A 24,741-nucleotide genomic window follows, 5' to 3' on the forward strand; every position below is an offset into this window, starting at 1 on the left:
ATTTGTATCACGGAAAAGGATACTTTACTTTCGATTATGGAACTGACCCTTAGTCCCAAACGTTTTCATTATGAATTGGTAGAATTCGGACTAACATAGGTTCGTGCAGAAACAATGAAAGAAGAACAAAGAGTGCGATGGCGTTTAGTGAAGTGTGGAATAGGTATATCAGAATAAGTTTTCACATTTTCACCCTTCAAAAACAGCACGAACTTTTTTCCGAATACCAGATATGATTTCGTATGGCATAAAATTTGATTCACTCTCAAAAACATTATAACTCCCTACATTCCGTTGCGTTTTTCTTGGTCTTCATGGCCAACTTTTTAAAATGACACGAACGACATTTATTACGCAGAACTCACCACTAAATCCCGTAACTTTTCATACGTTAATGCGCGTAGTAGGAAAAATCCGGACCCTAAGGAAACGGAATAAAAAGTCACAAACATAAAAAGCGCTGAATCATTAGCATTCGCGACGTCTTAAGGTGCCATAAATTCGACCTACCTCGGTTGGCCTCCCTTCCTGGGCGCCGGATGAGGATGGGCTGTCCGTCTTCTCTCCTCCACGCGATGCGTGGCTCAGGATGTCCGGTTGCCTTGCACCAAAGAGTAGCATTCTCCCCCTCCGATACCGACAAATCTCCACTAGTGTCGTCGTTTATGATATCCGGCGGCACTGGAATGGGATGAGAATTTCAAATTAGGGGTAGATTTCTATCTCGTTGGGGGTGAATTTAGAATGAGACCTTTTAATGAGAATGCGGTATCCTTTTTTTATTCTATTTGAGAATAGATGATTTTTACAGTATACAGGGTGGTCTAGATTTCAGTGCAATAACTTTGGTGTAGGAAAGAACAACTCTTTCCATGAAAAAAATTTGTTATAAACATATACCTTAACAAGCTGCGTTTTCAGGATACACATGTTTAAGTTTGAAACGAAATACATTTTTTACTTATTACTCTTGTATTATTACATTCATTGTTTCGATTTTTAGGTATTGAAGGTTTGATAATGTAATGTTCCGAATTAGGAGAGTGTTTTTTTTTTGTTGATAGTATTTGCTTTTTACTCGATTATTTCGAAAATGGTACCTACATTCTATGAAAAAAATTCAGAAGTCCTTTTTTGATGAAACTCTGTTGATTTCAGAAAAGAAACAATTTTTTCGGAAAAAAGACGGTGGTGTAGATTTTCAATAAGAAAAGGATCATCGTACCCCTATATCTACGTCACTGAATAAGTGTGGCAGGTGACACTTATCTAAATCGGAATATTACATTATCTATACTTCAAAACCTAAAGATTCAAAAATGAATGTAATAATACTAGAGTTGTAAGTAAAAAACTGATTTTTTTTCAAACATTAACCCCCTGTATCCCTTGTTAGGATACATGGGAATTTTTTCCATGAAAAGGGTTGTTCTATTCGATGCCAAAGTTATTGCACTAGAATCTGGACCACCCTATACAATATGACATTCAAGGTGATTTAAAATTTGGTATCAAGATTTCAGGGACGTATTTTTCAGGTCAAAATGAGACATTCTTTTTCCATGAACGTGTTTCAGCAGACGCTTCTTTACTCAACTGTAAAGCGTTGAAGTTTCAAAATCTTTTAGTTAGTTTTCTTATTTAAAAAAAAATATTTTTTGGATCACAAACCAAATAAGTAGAGTTTTTTGTTTTCATTGTGATAATAGGTTCATACCTTTCGTTGAAAATTTTAATTAAATGAAGCGTATTATAAAAAAGGATTCAACCTCTTTCTCGATAACAATCGCTGATACGTAAAAATTACAATTGTGTTAATTGGTTCCAAGAAATCACAAAGATTAAAAATCACAAAAAAAAATTTCTAACCTAACATAATTAAAAAAAGCAACTGGTATGACTCAGGGCATATGGTAATATGAAGTCATGAAATAAATTTCCCTGTAATTTCAAGGAATCTCTGTTAGAGGTCGAACTTTCGACCTTGAGGTTTTGCCAGTGGAATGTAAATTTGAATCAATCGAAGGATATTAATGGCTTCAAATAAAGGAACCGCTTGATATTCTTCGATTCAATTATCATATTCATGTTGAAAGGTATGAAAAGAAGTATATTCGTTTAACATTTCAATAATTCCAGAGTAAATTTGTTTTTGCTGTACCTATCAAGACATGTAAAAAAAAATTGTGTACGAATTATGAAAAATATTTGAGCACTCAAAAATATACTGATATGACCAGAAATCGTAACTTCAGAGGTTATACATAACTGGCCACACTAAATAGAATATTGCTCAGAAATAAAGTTGCACACCCTGTATCTAGCTTATGCTTCGAAAACGAGGTATATGTTATAAGGTAAAAATGATTCTCCCGGGGCATCTACTGTTTGTCTAGTTTATAATGAAACACCCTGTATATGCAGATGATACATTAAGATATCAGGCAGTTATTTGAATGTTTGTTTACGGGCGCTGAAGAATTCCAATTATCGCAAACGAATTTTTTCATGTATCTATAAATTAAGAACATCAAATTCAAATATATTCTGATCGATAACCAGCAATTGATTAATGAATAATTGCAATTGGTGAAGCGCGAATTGCTCTACACCAATATTTGCACTTGTTGCTCATACTTTCAATTAATTATGGATAGAGTTAGTTGTTCTCTAACGATCATCTCCCATTCATCTGAATGAGAATTTTTTTTTTCTATACATAGGGGACCATCATTTTCATAATCACAACCAAGTTTTGATGGATTAGAATACGTCATCATATTGAGAGTTAGTTCATACTGATCTACAAAATTTTACTAATTCAAAATGAGAATTCCAAAAAATATTAAAACCAAAACTGATTATTCAATAGGATACAGAATGGCGAATGCGCCAATAACCTTGAGTAATGTTTTTATAGAATTTATCATGAATAAATAATTTTCGGAGCAAGTTCGAACTAAGTCCAACTTTTTCTACTGATTTATAGGAATCAAATCAAACTGTTAGCACTATAACGGATACATTTTTCTTATGTATTCTTCTAAAACTGATGTTAAGAGAACATTTCACATGAAATATATGTTTTCTATATATGAAGAAACCAGGACTACATAGGGATTTAAAAAGTATAACAATACCATAAATAACTCTTTTAGTTATAGAATGAAAGAAGAGAAATATGTACTCTTTTGTGTTACAATTTTCTGAACAAAGCTGCTTATTTTCCAGTTGAGTTTCGGACCAATGAAATCCACAATATTCGAGTTTTATTGCGGGTTCCAGACCATATAAAATATCGTCATAAAATCGTTTGCTCACGGCGAATTTCATAGAAAATCTACGAACAAAATGTGTTTGGATAGCACGGAATGGCCTGGAAATGTAAAATGCTCCAAAAACTCATTCGATAACAAGAATACATAGTTTCCTATTCAATTTGGAGTATATTGCACATGTTATAAAATTTGTGCAGTTGGGATTTATTTTCGTGTGAGATTCTGAAGGTTCAATATTGGAGTTAATATTTCGAAATTAGAAATGTAATAGGTTGCATTTCATCCTCGTTTGGAATTTAATTTCAGAAGATTTAGGAAATATTGCTGTTATCTTATTAAACGATATCCGAGTAATGGATCATTTCATTGGAGGCGTGTTGAGATTCACAAGATGAACGCAAATAAACTGGGAGGAGAGATAATGGATTTGCATTCTTTGATTCTTGTTCTTAAATTTCACGTCTGAATTAAAGTAATTTTTTCAATGTTTTTCCTGTCTTTCAGAAAACAACTTTTGAAGGCAACTAGTGTAGTTTCAAATGAAAATGAAAATATTGTTATGATAATGATCGAATTTTTTAGAAAATATTTTTACAAGTTTATCAGATATCTCTCAGAGTAGGTGTAACAAACTCATTGGATAGATATCAGTAGATACTGATAAAATAAGAATTAATGGGATGCTTTTCGACAATCTGCAGCCAAGAAACTGCGTTGAAAAATATAGGGTGTCCCATTTAAAAAACACCAAACTTTGTTTTATATCTCTAGAACTGTAATTAATTTCTATGCTCTGTTATGAGTATCATAAAAATTACTGAAAAAAACGTTTGAGAAAATACACCAGGATAGCGGAATATTTGAAACAGTCATTTTTGGAAACGTCCTGTAACTCGAGAACGAATCGAATTCCTATGATCTGCTTTCTGATATCTAATTTCATTTCGAAACAGTCTTTTAGTTTTCCAGATCTTTTTCTTGAGCATCGAAATCAGAAGACCCTGTGAACTTCATGCAAAATTTCGTAATAGCTTTGTAATAACCATAGAAAATTAAAGCAGAACAACTAATTTTCACTGACAACAAAGTCAAGTATATAAAGTAAAACAATTTCAAGTATCTTGCAAAATTTCGTGATGATAGCGAACTCAGAAGCATAAAAAACGAGGAAAGCACTGTTTGTTTGTTTCTATGATATTTCAGGCATTTTTGATGTCGCGCTTTGAATAAGCTCTTTCGAAAAAACTTCCCTCTTTGTTGTTTTTATGAGCACTCGAAAGGCATTCATGGATAACTGTCATATGAAATGAAATGAAACGTCAAGAGGCACCCTTTATATGAGAATATCAACGTCAATTCAACCAATTAGTGAATCCAAGAACAAAATATCCCTAGTAGTAATATCGAAAAGATAACCCAATTAAGAAGTAAATTCCCAGAATGACTGATACGCCAGCTCAGGCAAGGTGTTCAATTCACGTCATCTTGACAATGAATCGGGTGAATTTCATAGTTCTCAAAATTCTTTTATTGAGCATCGAATTTGGGACGCCTTGTACAAATATCATCATGTGAAGCTTACTGCAGAATTCCGTGTCGATAGGATCGTAATAACCATAGACAATTGAAGCAGAATTTCGAAAAGAAACTTAATTTTCAACGACAATAGAGTCTATTTGAAAGTATATAAAGAATAACAATTTCAAGTATGAAAATTTCGTGATTTTAGCGAATTCAGAAGCATAAAAAAAATGAGGAAATCATTGAGGCGAAGCTGGTCATTTGTTTCTATAATATTTCAGACATTTTCGATGTCGCACTTTGAATAAGCTCTTTCGAAAAAAAATCCCTCTTTGTTTTTTTTACGAGCACTTGGAAGGCATTCTTGGTTAACAGTCATCTGAAATGAAATGGAACGTCAAGAGGCACCCTTTATATGAGAATATCAACGTCAATTCAACCAATTAGTGAATCCAAGAACGGAATATCCCTAGTAGTAATATCGAAAAGATAACCCAATTAAGAAGTAAATTCCCAGAATGACTGATACGCCAGCTCAGGCAAGGTGTTCAATCCACGTCATCTTGACAATGAACCGGGATAATTTCATACCAACTCCAACGTATCCAGTTTCTCTTAACAGGAAACACATGTACACGTATCCTGTGTACACGATATCGTGGCATTTCACGCCTCATAGTATGGAGAACAGGTACGGTTGAATATCTAATTGAAAACCTCAACCATTTCTGTGTTACACTCAATCCCACTGTTGAATTTTAACGAGCTTAATAATCAAATTACCTTCATTTCATTTCGACCCCATGCCCTGAAACAGAACAAAGTTGCTCTGGATCCAGTCGTCGGCTGCATTTTGAGGAGAGTTTATTCTCTCGACCATATAGAAGAAAGTCGGAAGGTCCTGCCGAGGGCCTTTAATTAACTGATTTATGGTCTAACTCGTCCTTTGCGTCGTTATACTTCACGGCCAAATCTTTTAATTACTGGAAGGTACTCGTAGAGGTACGAGGTGATTCTGACTGCTGTATTTCGGTTCGCAAAAAGTTTCCTGAGGAACAGTGCTCATTAGGCGACAGTTTATTTCTCAGTGGAATGATTTCAGAAGGGTAAGAATAGTTGCAAATACAATACATCGACTCGAAAATAGAAAATAATTTCAGAATGGAAATAAAGAAGTTTTATCAAAAATTAGTAAAATTTGTAACCGGTATTACATTTTTTGGGAATAGCAATGATGATCAATAGCATACAGTTCTGGTAACAATATGTCTAGATAGTGTAGATATCAAGCGGGAAACTGAAAAAAATCACGTAAGTAAAATGACAGTGATTTAATAATTTCCTTTCCAACATTGAATTGAGCGAAGGGGGGTATAAGTAGGAGTGTACAAAATGATTCGTTTCAGATTATCTGAATTTAATGTGAGTATACTAACTGACAAAGAAACTGCAACACCCAGAAGGAGCTGTTTGAATTGAAAATTTTTTTTTTGGTAAAACATGGATAGTATAGCAAGAAGTAAAAGATTGAATTTGGAGAAAAAAATTGTGAAGGTTTTTTCATATAAACAATTTTTAGTTCCTTAAATATTGTAGTAATTTTTTGCAAGTCTTTTAAATTTCACAACAAACCAGCTGTTCGAGGAGATTCAAAATCGATGTTTAGTTGCAGTTAAAATGAGGTCGAATTATTGGTCTACGGGAGGCGGGGTTGTCATTTCGAGAAAGCCGTAAGAACAGAAATCCAACTACTGTTATGAGATGTTGTCAAGCGTGGTTTTATAATGCCCAAAATCGAAGAAGAGTAGGCTCTGGACGTCGAAGGGGCAAAAATGAAGTTCAAGATTGACGTCTAAGACTTATGGCCATTATAGAACGATTTGCGACAATTCGATCTTTGACCGATGAGTGGTTAAAAGAACAACGCCAACCTTGGGTTTACCGCCGGATAAGGTCTTTTGGACTGCATGATTATCAACCACATCTTGAGTTACCTCTGACGGTTGAGTATCGCCGGCAACGATTACAGTGGTGCAGAGAACGTCAACATTGGAATGTCGAATGGTATCAGGTATCAGGTCGTCTTTTCTGATGAATCTCGATTCTCCTTGGGTGTACATGATTGACGAAGAAGGATTAGATGACCTCTGGGAGAAAGACGTGAATCTCAGTTTGATGTTGTGCGTCATGTACACCGGACAGTAGGTGTTATGGTATCTATGGGGTGTTATTGTACATGCAAGTAGGTCACGTTTAGTCTTTATTCAAGGTAACATGAAAACGCTGCGTTATCTTCAAGAATTTATGAAGCTTTATGTTCTCCCTTCTTTCGCCCATAGAGCATGTTTGGTACATCATGAGTAGAAGGCTTGGAAATTTACCCCAGCCCCCACGGATTTTGGCGGATTTTGGACCGAACTCATAGTTTTGGTCCGTACTTGAGGGAATATCATCATCAAATGGAATGAAACAAAACTAATAGAGAATTACAGAATAACACAGAATTTAATAAGCGAAATTGTTATATTCTGTAGTATGTATTTTGCCATGATTTGAATGTGTCGGTGGACCTCGAGTGGAACAGACTGTGATTGTCCCAGAATATATTAATTTTTACATTAACATTCTAATTAGATTGTGCGGTGAAATTGGTTGATATCCAAATTATATGAGAAGTTGAAAACCATCTCTGATTCATGTGAAACAGAACAACATTGTTTGAATAACGGAATATTCATTCAGCTGATACGAAACATAATAATCATTTTATTTTTGACTTTGTGAACGCGTCAGAAAAAATTTTTGGTTTTCGCGGAAGATGTTCTAACCATTTTCTTCTCGATTATTTTTTAGCCAGCCAAAAACAAATTTCATCAAGTTACCGTCATCTTTCTCTCATATCGTTCCAGATTACATTATTTCCTTGTTCATCCGTTTTTGATTGATGGAAGATATAAAAGAGATGTTATGATCCCCAATAAAATTATTTTCGAAATATTAGGTTTGCTTCCGCAGTTTCGCAATAGATGGCTGTACATAGTAAATAGTAGTCGAAATGAATAGATCGTAGATGTCATACAATAAGCTTAGGTATTTGTAAACATAACGCCATCGAAATATTAGACGATTTGTGTCTGCATCATAAAGTTATTTTCGATTAAACATGTCAGCTTGCGAGTCAAATTCTTGTCATTTGCTGGAGGTTTTAATTTTCTGCTTCAATATGAAGAAATCTGCGGATGAGGCTAATCGAATGCTCTCAAATATCTATGGTGAGGCCGCTATAAGTGGAAGAATTTACCGAGAGTGGTTTCAACGTTTCATGAACGATGATTTTGACGTCGAAGACCAGCGGAGGAAGAGAGAAGGTTTTCAAAGATGCAGAATTGGAGGCAAGACTCGTGTCAAACGCAACAAGAATTGACAGGATCATGGGGAGTGACGCAACATGTAATTTCAAAAGGATTGAAAGTCATGGGAATGATTCAAAAACAAGGAAATGTAATTTCTGAATTTTGAATCACAAATGAATTTAAACAATTAGGATTTAGTAACCCGCTCTCAAATTCTATTTTATCCTGTTTCGTCCGTTTGGCTCTAATCACGTTAACTCTTGGACAGAAGGACTAAGAAATTTTTTTTTGTCATCTTGTATGTATATATTGAGATGTTATTGAGAAAATAATGAAATGAAGCGTGTTGAACATGCCTCTTTTAAAAGTCCGAGCCCGATATGAGAAAATTCCCAGATTTTTTGTTTGGATCTGTTATTTCGATATTCGTTCCGAGTAAAAAGAAAAAGACAAATCGATTACAACAGGTCATTGCTCGATAACTTAAAGCTGCGATGGAATTCAATGAAGGAAAACGGAACAGAATGGGAAGAGAATGGTATTTTCTTATTGCTTCATAACACGTTAATGTTCGATTTGATTGCTTCGTATTGGAAGGAGCCTTATCTTAGACTATAACCCGAAACACAGTTCACTGGGACTGGACGAATGGAAGTAATACGAAGATGAGTAGATAAAAGAGCTGATAACGGGCGACTACTATAATCTTCAAGAACTAAGTTTTATTTTCTCGGCCGGAAGTGGATTTTCTGTTCGGATGCTATCCATTTGAAGATGGAACCCTAATTGAAATATTTGATAGAGGAAAGAATGAACAGTTCCTTCAATCTTTTAGAATTGGACTCGACAGTGAAAAAACCTGTAGCTCGAATATGAACTGATCTTTCGATGAATGAGTTCCTGTCTGAAATTGAGGCTTTCAAACTGAATTTTTAAATGTTCAGTTCTTCCACAACTTCAATTATTGATAGGGCAGCTTCTCTAGTCCTTATTTTTTTAATAATAATGCATTTGAATATTTTTCGAATGACTTCATCCTACATTTCATTGTGAGATCGGCATATATTCTTCTCTGTGATGAAAAAAATGCAACACCAAGAAGGTTTTGGAGCTTCAAACCAAACTTGGTAAAAATGTTCAACTATTCGCTCGAGAACAAATCAATATATCTATTATCTGCTTTCTGATATCTAATTATTTCCAAAAAAGGGATTGGGTATCTCTGAAGATTTTTTCTCTGATTCTTATAGTTCTTGAGATGCTCTCAGTCAACCTCGAATTTGGGGCACCCTGTACAATGTCTTTCATTGTACAATGACAAATAACAATAAGTCAACGGGTCTCTTACCGTTACTCTGAAATTAACTTAATGAAATTTTAAATGTACCTGGTTTTTCACCATAATTTGATCCCCCCTTCAATTTTGTTACTAAAAGAGGTACAAAAAAATGTTTCCTACAAAATTTTAACGGAATCGACTAGTGTTTTTTAAAATTATTTCGAAAAATGAAATATATACAGGGTGGGCAACATATTGATTGCAACTTCATTTTTTCAAATGAAACACCCTGTATATTTTTCTATATTTGACTAGCTCTTTCTTCCCTGATTTCGAATATATAACATATGTTTGGCCTATCTCTCTTATTCTGAGTAACACAGAGTTTCAAATTTCAAGAACCACCTGGCAAGCTAAGTAATCAATTTTCAAGTAGAAAGCTGCGATAATTCAAAATGCCCTTTTTTGAGTTATCTCGTTGGCAACGATATACGTTACATACATAGAAAGAGGAAAAATTTGAAATATTTTCACTTTATGTGGAGAACAATAAAAATAAGAAAGCTAAAAGGGAGAATATATGGAGTTGCATCCAAATCATCCAATTCCAATTTATTGTGAAAAACGTATATCATATCGTTGCCAACGATATAACTCAATAAAATGCAAATTGAGTTATCGCAGCCTACCACTTGAAAACTAATTACTGAGCATGCCAGGTGGTTCTTAAAATTTGAAACTCTGTGGTACTCAGAATAAGAGAAATAGACCAAACATATGATATATATTCAAAATATGGGGAAAAAGAGCTAGTCAAATATAAAAAAATTACAGAGTGTTCCATTTGAAAAAATGAAGTTGCAATCAATATGTTGCCCACCCTGTATATATTTCATTTTTCGAAATCATTTTAAGAAACACTAGTCGATTTCGTGAAACTTTTGTAGAAAACATTTTTTTGTACTTCTTTTAGTAACAAAGTTAAAGGGGGGGTCAAATTATGGTGAAAAACCCGGTACATATACAACTTTGGTAATAACGGTTGCCCCTTTCAATATATCACCTCTCAGAAACTTGTCATGGCAAATTCAATACTGTTTGACATTATAATAGTGTATTCGATCTAAGAATAATGACAAAAAATTAGAAAATTCCACGGACGACTTTTTTAATTACAGGTTGAATTATGGACTAAAACGTATCATGTTTGAATCACCCCGTATTTAACGATAATTTTTATTGAAAACCAGTCTAAAATTAAAACCTTATGGGAAAGCAAAATTTGTTGCGCAAGTTTGTTTCAATCAAGTGTTTTCCTACAATTACTTTAGAGAAGTTGCATTTTCCAACTTCGACACCCTGTATCTCTAAGACTAACCATAGGGATTGCGTTGTACTTATAGACTTTCAGGAGTTTATATTCTACAACAAACTTCGTAATGAGTATACTTTCCTAACATTCACCATCCTAATACCCTGTATATGCTATATACACACATGTGGATTGGCATGTAAAACCTCAAAGATTTAATAAGGCCAAACCTAAAAGCAAAAAAAAAACACAATTTGTAGGTAGGATTTCCATGATCGAATTTTTCGTGTTTAGAATTCTTCGAATTCAATACACCTATCCGACGTTGTAAAGAAATTTACATAGTCAGAAAGACGTGTTAGAACTTCAAAGGAGATGAAACGACATCAACAAGATGCACTTCCTTTTCTGCAGTTTCCATGGTGAATCACTGCTACGGATAGTTTGCTGAATTCATTTCCTTTCCAGATTCCACAAAGGCAGTGTGGGAGTGTATCTGCAGTTGGAGTATAATGAGCTTATATATTCAAGGCTTAAAGTATGAGCTGGATGTGCGTGATGTTTAGTTTGGAAGAAGAGCTAAAAATGTGTATTCTATTCAAATATAAATTTAAGTTATAGGTACTTGACAAAATACTGTTGGAATATTTCATAATAAATGGAATAGAATATAAGAGGAATTGATTTCTTATTTATTGTTGTATCTTTTCAAGGCTTTCGGGTGAGATTTGTTAGTTTAATGAATTATTATACAATTTGTCATTTTCACGATTTAATTCAAATTGAAAATGAAAATAGTTGTTATAGTTTTTGAGTCACAATTGGAAAGAAAGTTGAGTTGTTCGATAGTAGGTTGGATGAGGTATAATATCAACATACATTGTGGATGCTGTTACTGTTATCTAATCATATACTCTTTGTTATGGTGCTTTGGTAATGAGGAATACTAAGGAGCGGAACTAGCCTTTCGTTTTCAGCCATCGATGGCAGCATGTTTCCCTGTTGTTATCTCTTAGCCTAAAGTCTGATGTACATTTTTTTTTTGTAAAATTTGGATAAAGTCAGATTTCCAAATATTCTGTTGGGCAGCTCCTGTATGGGTGAAAATAATGTGAGGTTTTTCTAATGATAATCATCCGAACCTCAAAAAAGCTTTTGTAGAACGGACCGATTTGTGTAGAGTTTTTTCTTTGATTATGTAGGAAGGGGTGCTGAAGGGCCAATGGATATTCAATTTTTTGATTCCACGAATTTCAAATTTAAATGCGAAAAATTAAATTCAATCAGTCATTTCGTTTTCTGAGAACACTAGAATTAGACAATTACTTACAAGTCCTTGGTATGTCTCCAATCTAGGAAGAATCACAAGAGAACTGAACATGTGAAACAAATATAGAAATATTTTTTGCACAAATCAGGAAGAAAATTTTCAGGTTACGGTCTTGTGCCTTAAGTGGCGATGGGACACAATAACAAAGCCTACACAGGAAACAACCAGCTCTTCCAATTCCTAGCTCTTAACTTCTGATAAGTCTAACAGAACCGCAGAGGACTAAGAGAGTCGGGATAATAAATGAAAAAAAAACATTATATACTGGGTGGTGTTTTAAATGGTTTGAATTGAACAATAGTGTTTTCATTTTCCTTGAAATTATTGGAGAGTTGAATTAATGTAATTATGTGAGAATCATCACAAACGAATAGTTTTTAAATTTGATATTATCCTTTCAAGGATGAAACATGCAACTTTCATTTTATTTTCCACCAGAACTTTTGAACGAAACAAAATTTATCAATTCGAAAATATGTATGAAAAATAACATTTCAGTTAAAAAAAAAATAAAAAAATTGAAAAGCGTTAATTTTACAAAGAAAGTCCCAGAAGCTTTATTTTTCGACAAGGATTCACTCCCTAAAAACTTTCACACCATATATACCTACCCTTTAAATTACCCATGTGAAGTTTCAGATAAACGGTGCGTCAGATTCGGCAATACATCGTATTGGACACTCAGATACCGGCCAATTCTCATCAATATGGCGATTCCTCACTGAATCAATCTTACTTTTGACTTCCAGTGGAAGTAAGTTGGGCGATAAATTGAAATTCCTCCAACTCGGGAACCCTCCCAAGGGTACAATGGCTCTCCCTACACTTTTATTTTATTGAAATATCCATCGATGGAAACGTTGAATTCGTTACAGTTAAAATATTCCCCGTCGTCTAATGAAGCATTGATGCCTTTGAATTATTTATTTACCTTGCTGAAACGAGCTTTGAATTTGAGAGTCGATTAATTAGAGACCGAAGAATTAAAGGCAATTCCGTCAGGTTGGGTTTACGTGAAAGAGAGACCATGTCGACCTTCGATGCAGTTGTTCAAATTATGAAGTTGTTTGAGTTGTCTGCGATCATCTCAATTATGAAACAACATTTGCTTGTTTTTCTGATACTTGTATATGATGTATTTACAAATAGAGGAAACCGTAAAAAATATATTTCTGAAACAAATACAATAATATATTTTTGAAATTTATTTTACGACAAAAAAGCATTGAAAATTAATCCAAATATGAAGTAGATATTTGAACGTAGTATAATGAAATGAAACATTCATTAAATAATCTCCATACTTTGGCACATGTAAAATGTTTTAGTAAAATCATAGAAAATGCAATCAAAATCGAAAAAAAATAAGAAAAGCACTAATGTGAAGTCAGGAGCTTTTGAGCACTCCTTCATTTATGCGCCAATTGCGTCAATGGAAGACAAGCGGTGCGTTTTCCTGAATATTTTTCTATAATATGCAAGAATTTTCTATATTTATAAAAAACGCGGTATTGAAGCGGTCAAAGTTGAATTTTATAACTTAAATTTTTTATTATTATATTATTGAGTAATATTTTTTTATACATTTTCTAATTTTCTATGATTCTATAAACACTGTCGACATGAAATTCTGTAGGCACGAAGCTTCGAAACTTCGACTCCATAAAGCTGCAAAATCTCAACTATCGTTTATCATCTCATCTATCTTTTCTTATGTGCCTAGTTGCTCGCTATCTACACATTTAACAAGTTTAACACAGTTTTTTAAATAGTCACGAATTCATTCCAATAATTTCACACTGTAAAAATACTCTTTGATATCTTTGAAATTTTTGAACAATATTCAGGTTTGAAGCATCAATCTCTGTCCAAATCTCAACCAAATCGGATCATTAACCATAAAAGTATTATATACTTCTTTTCTACAATTTTTTTTCGAATTTTAAATTATTTTGATGATGTGAATAATTCAAAATTTCGCACATCTTACATTTGTTATTTGATATAACCTACTGAAATCTTATCTCGAACTCAATCGAAGTATTTATTTCCGTTTTATATTCTTCTTAAATTTCCTTTGGCCCAGGATAAGCTATCAAGAAGAATTTTTGTCACAACAGATCCGACCTCGTTAAAATTTTGCGTGTAGATGAACCTATAATAGAAATTTTTTAAAAACTGCTAATTCCTAAGCGAAGTAAATTTGTATTTGAAAAAAAAACAAGAATTTCAGGAACTATAGAAAATTCAAGCAAAAAATTGACAAAAAAAACACCAAAGAATTCTGCAACCAGAGATCCGACTAGGCTGAAATTTAGTTTGAATATGTATAATAATCACTCGAATCTTCATGGTATATTTGAGGAAGCTCTCATTATCAGAACCCATAAACTAGATAAATTAACAGACAATAATGATATCATAATAAATCACATCTCAATTTATCTATGTTCTTCAAGGGTGCAATTGAACCATGAATGAATGAGCTTTCAAAAGTTCCAAACTTTATAACAGGGCTTTCCTCAGGATTGTAATTTCATAAAATGCTATTGATAATTATTCAATTGGGTCCAGGATAGGTGTTCGTAATCATTGGCGGAACTATAGATGACTCATTAGGGTGGATTTACTCCCACTTTGAGAACCCCCATAATATTCATTATATTTTTTTTATGATTCAGAATGGGCCACGGTCGATGGTTCCCTAGACTTTATGCAGAACAGAAGGTATGGTTTTATTGAAAATTTGGATTCAAAATATTTTTAGCGCTGCGGTGTTGCCGCTTATAACGAAAAGTACTAACTACTTCCACAGTCCAAATAGAACACCCTGTATATTATTACTTTTGCGGTTTAACGTAGCCTCTCCTCAATAACAAACCATCGTATAAAATTTACAGTACAGATTTATGGAGAATATTAATCCTTCAAATACCTCATACTTTTTTTGAACCCGGTTTGGGTACAGTGATATAAAAAAAATAAATATACCCATATTGAACCTGAATTGATTACCACTGGATTTTACTGGCTTTTTTCGAACTTTCAATATTCTTTTTAATCCCGGTCATCGTTACCCCAAAAAACCCGAATCAAAAACAGATATGTATTGAATTGGCCTGCTTGGGAAATGGACGATATTCGGATATTTGCCATATTTCCGCACCCCGCAGGAACAATTCCGAACTCAAACTGCCCCTACCAATCGTCCCAATTAAATTTCGGTGACGTAAGAGCAGCTGAATTTTTTTCGCAGTCCCGCAATTTGTGCCACCGCAAAAACAGTTCCGCAATTTTATTGAGCGTGATTCTGTCGCAATAAACAAAAATAGAATGGCGAATTCACGAAACAAACTAATAAAATTGAAGCCTGCAAACACTTAATTTAAAACACGGACCATTACATCGCTAGCTCTGCTTGTTCGAGGGATATTACACGTGCGATCTCCAATAAAAAAACAAAAAGTGTGATGTTCAGCTGGCTGGACCTAATCCGAAATGATTTAGTATGGTGAAAGCAGCAATTATTCTCGACTTCGGAATTCAGCTAGCTGAATAGAACATATGGATCTGTCGAAAATGAAGGGAGCATCAATAAAAGTTCAAGAATTGAATTGGGCGCCATTTGTCTGTCATGCTGACAAATTGATTTTGTTTTCACAGATCGAAATGTGACATATGACAATTAGTGAACACTGAGTGTTACACAATAGAGGAACGTTACGAATAGGTTTCTTTTTCTTGTATAAAAATAATGAAGGCTTATTTTCGTCGAAAGGTATCAAGGTACCTACCTAAAAACTTACCATATATGTGATATATCATTGTTAATTATAAAAAATATCGATTGAAATCTGATATTCAAAGTCCTGGAATCATATCTCTAGTTGGGAAAGATATAGAAATCTAAGTTTTTATGATTTAATTTAAGCTCTACGTAATAAAAAAGTATTTCCGGTGTGATAGGATGTTTAGTTTCTCCTAGACGGCAACCTACTTTATTTTTTCAATGTGAAACACTTTTTTTTCAACTTTTTCGGTTATCAAATGAAAAATAAAACACACATCATACCAACCATCACTTTAAAAATATTGATAATTTTCGAAATATTATCATGCTAGCCTTTTCTTCCAATATTAGTCAATCGGAATATTTGGTATTATAAAGTTATGGTGAATCCTATTGGAATTTATTCACATATTACACAGTATACTAATAACTACTAATTACAATTATCAACTCCAATCGAATATCTGAAATTGCCTTATGATATAAAGGATATGAAACATAACTGCAAAATTTTTCAAATGAAAATTTGAAAGATTATCCTCATTTAAAATCGAACATACTGTATATTATCAATTCATAAGATGCACAAAGAAGCATCACAATATGGCGAACTCCACTAATTATCCATGCAACAATTTTTACGAAAAATGCTTATTCGGAGTAAACTATATAAATTATAATGACAATATCGGAAACAGTAATCTTTTATTCATTCTCGTCAGTCGTCTCGAATAGAATTCGATTTCAAAACTTATTTGAAATAATAGAGAAGAAATGTAAATATGTATCATATATCTTGAATAGAATATGTACCATATGTACCATTTTTTTTGGAAAAGAACCAGTGGAATTCATCCTATGGTATATACACAGTAAAATTTGTGAATTCAATGCTTGCGCTTCTTATGAATTAAAATAAGGAAAATTCTGCAAATTTTTCAAATTTGTCAAGCTATGTCAATGGTCTATTTCAGATATACCGTTGGAGAAAGTAATTCATGTATAATATTCCACTAGAAATAAATTCGAATATTACCCATTATAATTTTGTGATATCAAATATCTCGAAAACTAAATATTTTGTGTGGCTTGGTATGGAGTATCTTATATTTTTATAAAAGAAACCGAAGAAATAGAATAATGTAAGTTTTCCAATGAAAAAAAACTTAGGAAATGTCAAGGAGAAATTGAACACCTTGTGCAACAGCATTACTTTTATTACATAGTGCTTAAGTGATAAGGATAGGTATTAAATAAATCAATTTTGTCTTTTTTCCATCTAGAGATATAGAGCACCGCGCCACTGATAATATAATAATGTTTATTTGACTCATAAATTAACGACATTCTTTAATCATGACATAATATTTTGTAGTAAATAATCTTACATTAGTACATCCCTTCAATATAAAAGAAAAACAGAAAAAAGTCTCTTTCCCGAATGCATTTCCACTTGCAAGTCACTGAAACTGCTTGGGGTGAGATTTTATGGTTTATGAAACTGAATATAAAATTCCAAAACACAAAGGGAAGCAACTCCAAAAGAAATAAAAAATTTATATGTTACATATTTTCCTTTTTATTTCATGAGAATACTTGAAAATGAATTTTTTTGCAGTGATAAAAGTCGATTATGTTTACCGAGTGTTGATAATTTTCCTCATGGTTTTTCTAACAAACACACAAAAGGTGGGGCTCATCAAAGTTTCCCATAATATCCACCAGTATGAATATTTATACTGCCTCTGTTTAGTTTAAATGGATAAGCTGTGTTTCCCTGGCAGTGTTGCAAACACTAAATAGACTTTCTGCAGGACAGACAAAGGACAATTGAGTGCCCCAGGCTGATCACTAGAAGGGCTTTTCCCTATATCAATTAAGTAAGGGTATATTGGGTTAGTCGTTCCTTCCTAATAGAATTTGGAAGGAGTTAACGGCTTCTAACTGTTAGCCAAGTGGTTGAGAACAATATTCCCTGATTTGAGACTGAAATCTTTATTTTCAAAGACTTGGTGATTATGGAGTTGGATGACAAAGAGATGGTTTGAATAGTAACTGTGACAATAATATAATGGCAATCTGATGTTGCTCCAATTCCCAACTCCATTCTGGATGGAATCAGAGAACATACATTTGCGGTATATCATGAAATTTGCGCACAGAATAACTAGATATTTGATATATCTACGCACAAGTATGTCAAAAGATAAGTTCGACTTATGATGCTTGTAAATTCTGAAATATATAGCTATTTGGATAATCTGCATCCAATACACGTAATAAGTTCAAATTTCATATTGTTAACGTCAATATATATGATATTTGTTGATCGGCAGTAATTGGGTTGATAAAATCAGTATTTGGTTCAGATTTCTTTTGAAAATTCATGTGTCTGACAATCTGTTTTTCAGTTTTATCTGTAAAGAAGCAATAAATTGTTATTTCATTGTTCTCTAACTAAGGACTATGAATTTTCTCCATAAAGTCAAAGTTATGTTTTTTCGTGATGGCTATCACATCCATTGGTGCAATAACATTGAATATACATAAAGGGGTTTTCAATGAGGGATTTTATCTTGAATATCTCGCTATCTGAGCTGCTAATACCCTTGAAGCTGTCATTTTTTGACACTTGACAAGTACTAATTACGACGTTACTAAAAATGGAATGATACACGCTTCAACATGGCACTGAAATTGTTAAATATCACTACAAAAATGATTAATATTTGCAGTCACAGTTTACCAAACTAAAGCACTTTTGGGTCACCTTCTCGGTCGGCAATAGTGGAACAGGTGGAAAAATTGGAGCTAGTGGGATAAGTTAGCGATGTGAAGACTCGAAACCAGGTGTGTCACTCAAGAACAACTATGAATTTGGCTGGTGTTGTCATTGGACTTTATTTATTCGAAATGAGGCTGGTGCAACTGGTACGGTGAATGGATTGCCTCCCGAGCTATGATTTTAATTTTTATGATCGGAAGGTTTTGATGTGAACAACGCTCATTTTCAACAAGATGGCGCTACGTGTCTCACAAACAACGAAACAAGCGCAATTTTCCAAAAAAGTCTTGACCGAGATATTTCTTGAAGAGGTGATCACAACTGGCCACCGAGCACTTGTGATTTGAGGTCTTCAGATTTTTTCTTTGGGGTAATGTGAAAAATAAGGCATATGCCAATGCTGCAGATGAAATTCATGGATTGAATACAGCCCCAGATGAGAGAATTGCTCATGGACAATTTAATTTTCTTTTCATGGTTAATAGCATACCTTTATCTTTACAATGAAATAAACAAAAATTGATTTCTCTAAAAAAAAACTGTCTTTCCTGAATTAGAATGAAACCTCTTATTCGGAAAACCCTTCATATAAGGATTACACCCCTATCAACTTTTTGCAAATGCTTCTTTTTAGTCTCAATTCAAGAGTCAAAACTACCATAATATTAAAAAAAAGTGGAAAATATTATTTCCTCTGGGTTTACCACTTCCACGAATTGTTTCATACTTTTTCTTGAAGAGAAAGGGCTGTTTTAAATTTTTGTGAGAATTATAACCACATAAAATGGTCATTCCGTCAGAAGTTATATATGTATTTAACTGACAAATATATCTTGCTGAATGTGGTTCACGTGACATGACTTGGAGTGATACACAGTACCATAAAAATATCCATAAGAACTGAAATAATCAGATTCCCTCGAGCTAGCTGTAACAAAAAGAAAATTGCTTCCTCAGAATTAATTGGAAGAATTAATTCAACGAGACTCAGATACTGGCAAGACTCACGGGTAAAAGTGGCTGATTATTTCCCAAAAAAAGTAAAACAGAAAAGTGAGGTAATCCTGCCTCGTTTTACTCCAAGCTCCAGAACTCCACGGAAACTTTCCGACATTCTACTGTCACGAAATCCATTAATAATTCTTCAAACTTTACGGGACTGGGAGGAAATGGTTCGAGAAACTCATCTCTCAGGTTGAATTGTTTCATCTTTATAGATATGTTGGTCATAAAGTATGTGGTTTCTGGCTGAGAATGAAAGATTTTTCATTGCAAATGTGACCGATTTTATTATTGTAACGGAATCTTTCTTTTACAATGTACCAATTTCTTGACTTTGTCAGTGGAATAATTTTCATTCACCCAGTATGATTCGAGGGATATATCGAACATTAAATAATAGATTGAGCCAATTTTTTCTTGAACGAATGAACCGAATGATGAGTAATACATTTCATCTGATTATGGAAATTTTGAACAGTAAATTGTGATCTTTCATTTGATTATGCAAATTTTGAACAGTGAACTGCAATTCTTCCATCCGATTATGCAAATTTTGTACAGTGAATCGTAATTCTTTGATGTGGAATTTTAACTAGACATATACCGACATTCTTGGTCAGGATAAACACTCAACAAGATTGGCTACTCATTGAGCATTGAAAACGAACTCTTTGTATCTACATCAAACAAGACCAGATCCGTTTCGTTTATTTAGGATCATCAGGCTAAAACAGACTTTGTTAGTATTTCCTTGTAGATAACCTCTCTTGCAGTATTAGGAAATTAGTTCACCACAGACCATGCAGCTCAGTGCATTGTGTTATCGTTATTTTACAATGAACATTCAGGGTGGATTATTTTGAGATTTTATTTTATGCTATAATGGGTGTTTTTTCAACATCATGAGAAGTTTTGATGATTGATATCTATGGTTTGACAGTTGGAAATGTAAAACTGTGTTGACATTTCTGTTCAGTAAGGTTTGTCAATTTATAATGAATCGTTTAACTTATTGTTATTTTTATTGTTATTTGAACTCGGGTCGTTGAGGATCGGTAAGCCTTCCGGGAACTGCGACCATGTAGATCTTTTGTTCTCTACCCTACACATTAACGGAAACCTAAGAAGGTCGTCAATGGCGTTTATAAAACTGACAACCTCCTTAGGGGCCTTGGCCGTTACCTCAAGGGTATCCAGGACCGGTTTCTCCATATGAATGGTTCTTAACCAAGTCTGGACACTTGCATACCATGTGTTCAGCTGTTTCTGCTTCTGATCCAAAGAGCCTGCAAATCTCATTTGCTGACTCTCCCATACAGTGCCCCGTCAGCAGTCCCACCATCACCCGAAGCTCAGCTCGTGATAGCTTCAAGAGCTTTCTGGCATCACGAATTTCTTGGCCAAAAGTGTTTGACCAGTGGGCTATCCTGTTATTCGATGGACCGCTGCCTTTTCCCAGAGAAAGGCTCAGGTTCCGCAGGTGTTAACCTTCATGCACTTTTTGGAAGTTCATCGGCTTTTTCGTTTTCTTCAACACTACAGTGCCCTGGTACCCATAGTAGAGTCACTTTATTGCCTCTGGCCAGTTGCCTCATGGTGTCACGGCACTCCCAGGTCAACAGAGACCCCTAGCAGTACGATTCCAGGGATCTCAGCGTGGTCTGGTTTTTTGTGGTGATGTAGATATGCGTCCCCTTGAGGTTCAATTTAAGACACTCCTGAGCGCATTCGAGCAGTTCTTAACTTGTTGGCCTTTCTCCTTCGACCACGTGGAGAATTTTACGTAAGTATTTTGGCTTACGTGGTGATAAAATAAATTTCGTGTGAGAATTAAAGTCAAATGAATATCATTTAAGTAGCATTTTCGCAAATTGGGCTAATTTGAAAGTAGCTGAAAATGAGAATTTTACCGAAGAAATGTGTTGTGATTATTTCTTTCACATAATTAATCAAATCGGTGACAACTCTATTTCCAGACGTGGTTCTGTTAACTGGCCCCCTCGTTAGTGCTACTTAACGTCACTCGATAACTCTTCATGGAACTATTTAAAGTCATTGGTTAATGGTTTATTCAAGCCACCATTGACGACAGATTCATTGGAAAAAATCATATTTAAAAAATGAATGCCATGAAATTATCTACCAGAGTACCAGATTATAATAATACGAATTCATTCCAACAATATTTCTCTCTTTTTAACTTTGAATAATAAGTTCTCGAACTCTTGAAAAAACACCAGTTAGAAGAGGAATTATTATTTTTTCCATAATTTTGATTTGTTATCGTATAATTCAGTGATCGCACATTCGAGCTTACAATTATTATCGGTGATGGAATATTGAATCAAATTCATCTCATAGTTATTATTTTCAGAACGAATGAAAGTTACATTTGATGTTTTTTTCTTTGGAAAATTGTGTTGAATAATCAGATAGTTAGATAGAAACCGAAATACACTGATCAACAATTGCTAGGGATCACTTATGAACTTCTTTCATTTGTATTTTTTGCAAGTTATCTCGTGAATATCTGTACAGTGCATCCCATTTTGGGTGAGACAGCCAGGTTTCTCGCTTGTTATTTGAGATAGAGCGTTACGGTTTTCACGTTCCTGTTCTACTTTTTCGTGAAACTCAAGGTGGTCTAATCAGATTTTGCATAACTGTTTCCGTTCAAGAGATACAGGGCGATTTTGGAAATTGATACTTTTCGGACCCCTCCTTTATCTCCGAAGTTATTAGAAATAATGCTGAGGTAAAAACTACGTCAGAATCAGAATTTTGCGTAGAATCCAGTGGCGTACCCAATTTTTTTTTTCGGGGTATGGTTTTGAAGATTCAACACAAACCTATATTTTTTTCAATGGAACACCCTATATATCATTACCTCGTTGAATTCGTTATTTTTTTCCCTTCAAAATGATATATGATATGATAGGTAGGATGGTCAGAAATGTTAAAAAAACACTAAAACATCAAATAATTATGATTTTTTGTTAATAAGCAATGGATTTTCCATATGAAAAAAAGATTAATTGGATAATTTTCATTTGTGATTTCTATTTATAGCAGAGTAAGCAAACAAAGATAATACACTCATCACTAATATGAAAAACAAAACGTAGGTACCTACCTAATAGCAACAAATGAATAATAAAAAAATTCATAAACATTGCATAATATCTTACAGATTAAACTGTTCAAATTGCTTTCCATTTTCCCTAATACATATAATATACTACAGTAAAAGACATAACAGTCTCGAAGAACTTCGTGCATCAAGAGAGGCAGTTTTCCAGGATTTACAAAACCGCCCTTTTATAATATTAAATGCACTCAGGCGTATAGAAAAGTTTTGTCAATTATGTATGAGAGGAAATTGGACAGTAATTTGAACAGTTTAAGCTGTAAGATATCATGCAATGTTTATGAATTTTTGTATTATTTATTTGTTGCTATTAGGTAGGTATCTACGTTTTGTTTTTCATGTTAGTGATGAGTGTATTATCTTTGTTTGCTTACTCTACTATTTATAATAATCACAAATTAAAATTATCCAATTGAACCTTTTTTTATATGGGAAATCCATTGCTCATCAACAAAAAAATCATCATATATGATGTTTTAGTGTTTTTTTAACATTTCTGACCTTTCTACCTATATAGTATCATACATCATTTTGAAGGGAAAAAATAACGAATTCAACGAAGAAATGATATATAGGGTGTTCCATTGAAAAAAATATAGGTTTGTGTTGAATCTTCAAAACCATACCCCGAAAAAAAAAATTGAGTACGCCACTGGATGCTACGCAGAATTCTGATTCAGACGCAGTTTTTACCTCAGCATTATTCCTACTAACTTCGGAGATAAAGGAGGGGTCCGAAAAGTATCAATTTCCAAAATCACCCTGTATCTCTTGAACGGAAACAGTTATGCAAAATCTGATTAGACCAACTTGAGTTTCACGAAAAAGTAGGACAGGAACGTGAAAACCCCAAGGCTCTATCTTAAATAACAAGCGAGAAACCTGGCAGTCTCACCCAAAATGGGATGCACTGTACATTATATATTCTCTAAGGAAAAAGTAAGATGTTTTGAGTTGATTATATCAAAGTCTTCCTCACTTCATCGGCTCTTGTTCACAAAATCGATTATTATCTGTAGGCTGTTACAGGTGGAGTGAAAAGCAATGTGGTATTTGTTATTAAATCTGTTTTTTTCCTCTCGTTCAAACACATAAGGTGACAATAATTGAAGAAATGAGAACAATATCAGCTTATCAGTCATGCCGAAAAGACGTTTGGCTCCTGTGCAACTGGACCAAATCATACGGTGGATACAGGAAGGTTTGTCCAAGCGAGAAGTGTCCCGGCGGTTGAATGTTTCGCAAAGTATCGTGAGTCGGGCTTGGAATAGGTTCATCCAAAACGACTCAGTAGCTTATGTTCATGAGGGAGGTCGGCAGCGCAGTACAACAGCTGCCCAAGATCGTCTTTTGATCCTCAATGCTGGGAGAAATCCCACTTACCCGGCGTCGCGGCTCAATAGATCACTGAGAGTTGCAACAGGAGTTGGACACTTGAAGATTGGAGCCAATGTTCATTTACGGATGAGTCTAGATTTCGTTTGGTCAACTCCGATGGACGTATTCTTGCTTGGAGGGAAAGAGGTCGAAGGTATGCAGAACAGTTTATGGTACCCACAACAGCTTTTGGCGGAGGTTCTATATGTGTATGGGGAGGCATTTGTTTGAACCAACGCACAGAGTTGGTTGTTCTGCAGAACACCACCATGACCAGCCAGAGATATCACGATATGATTATTGAACCCATAATTGTTCCGTTTGCGGCTGCCGTGGGCGAGAATTTCATTTTAATTGACGATAATGCCCGTCCACACCGTAGTCGTCTGGTTAATGAAGCGCTAGAAACTCATGCTATTGATAGGATGGACTGGCCAGCTCGCTCTTCAGACATGAATTGCATCGAACATGTCTGGTCTGAGATGTCTAGACAATTGTCAACCTTAGAACAACCGATCAATAACCTGGAGGACCTTTCTAACGCTTTACGGGATATTTGGACGAAT

The 24,741-nt window shown here is 34.2% G+C and overlaps 1 protein-coding gene across 1 annotated transcript in view; it reads right to left on the minus strand.

Moving 5' to 3' along the window:
* The window catches only part of LOC123674627 (lachesin), a 250,357-nt gene that overhangs the window by 44,154 nt on the left and 181,462 nt on the right, over nt 1–24,741 (minus strand). Inside the window, exon 4 of the mRNA XM_045609564.1 lies at nt 511–681. Coding sequence (XP_045465520.1) covers nt 511–681 — 171 coding nt within the window. The remainder of the gene's footprint in view (nt 1–510; nt 682–24,741) is intronic.

The sequence above is a fragment of the Harmonia axyridis genome, chromosome 3 (genome assembly GCF_914767665.1).
Source record: "Harmonia axyridis chromosome 3, icHarAxyr1.1, whole genome shotgun sequence".
Taxonomy (NCBI): domain Eukaryota; kingdom Metazoa; phylum Arthropoda; class Insecta; order Coleoptera; family Coccinellidae; genus Harmonia; species Harmonia axyridis.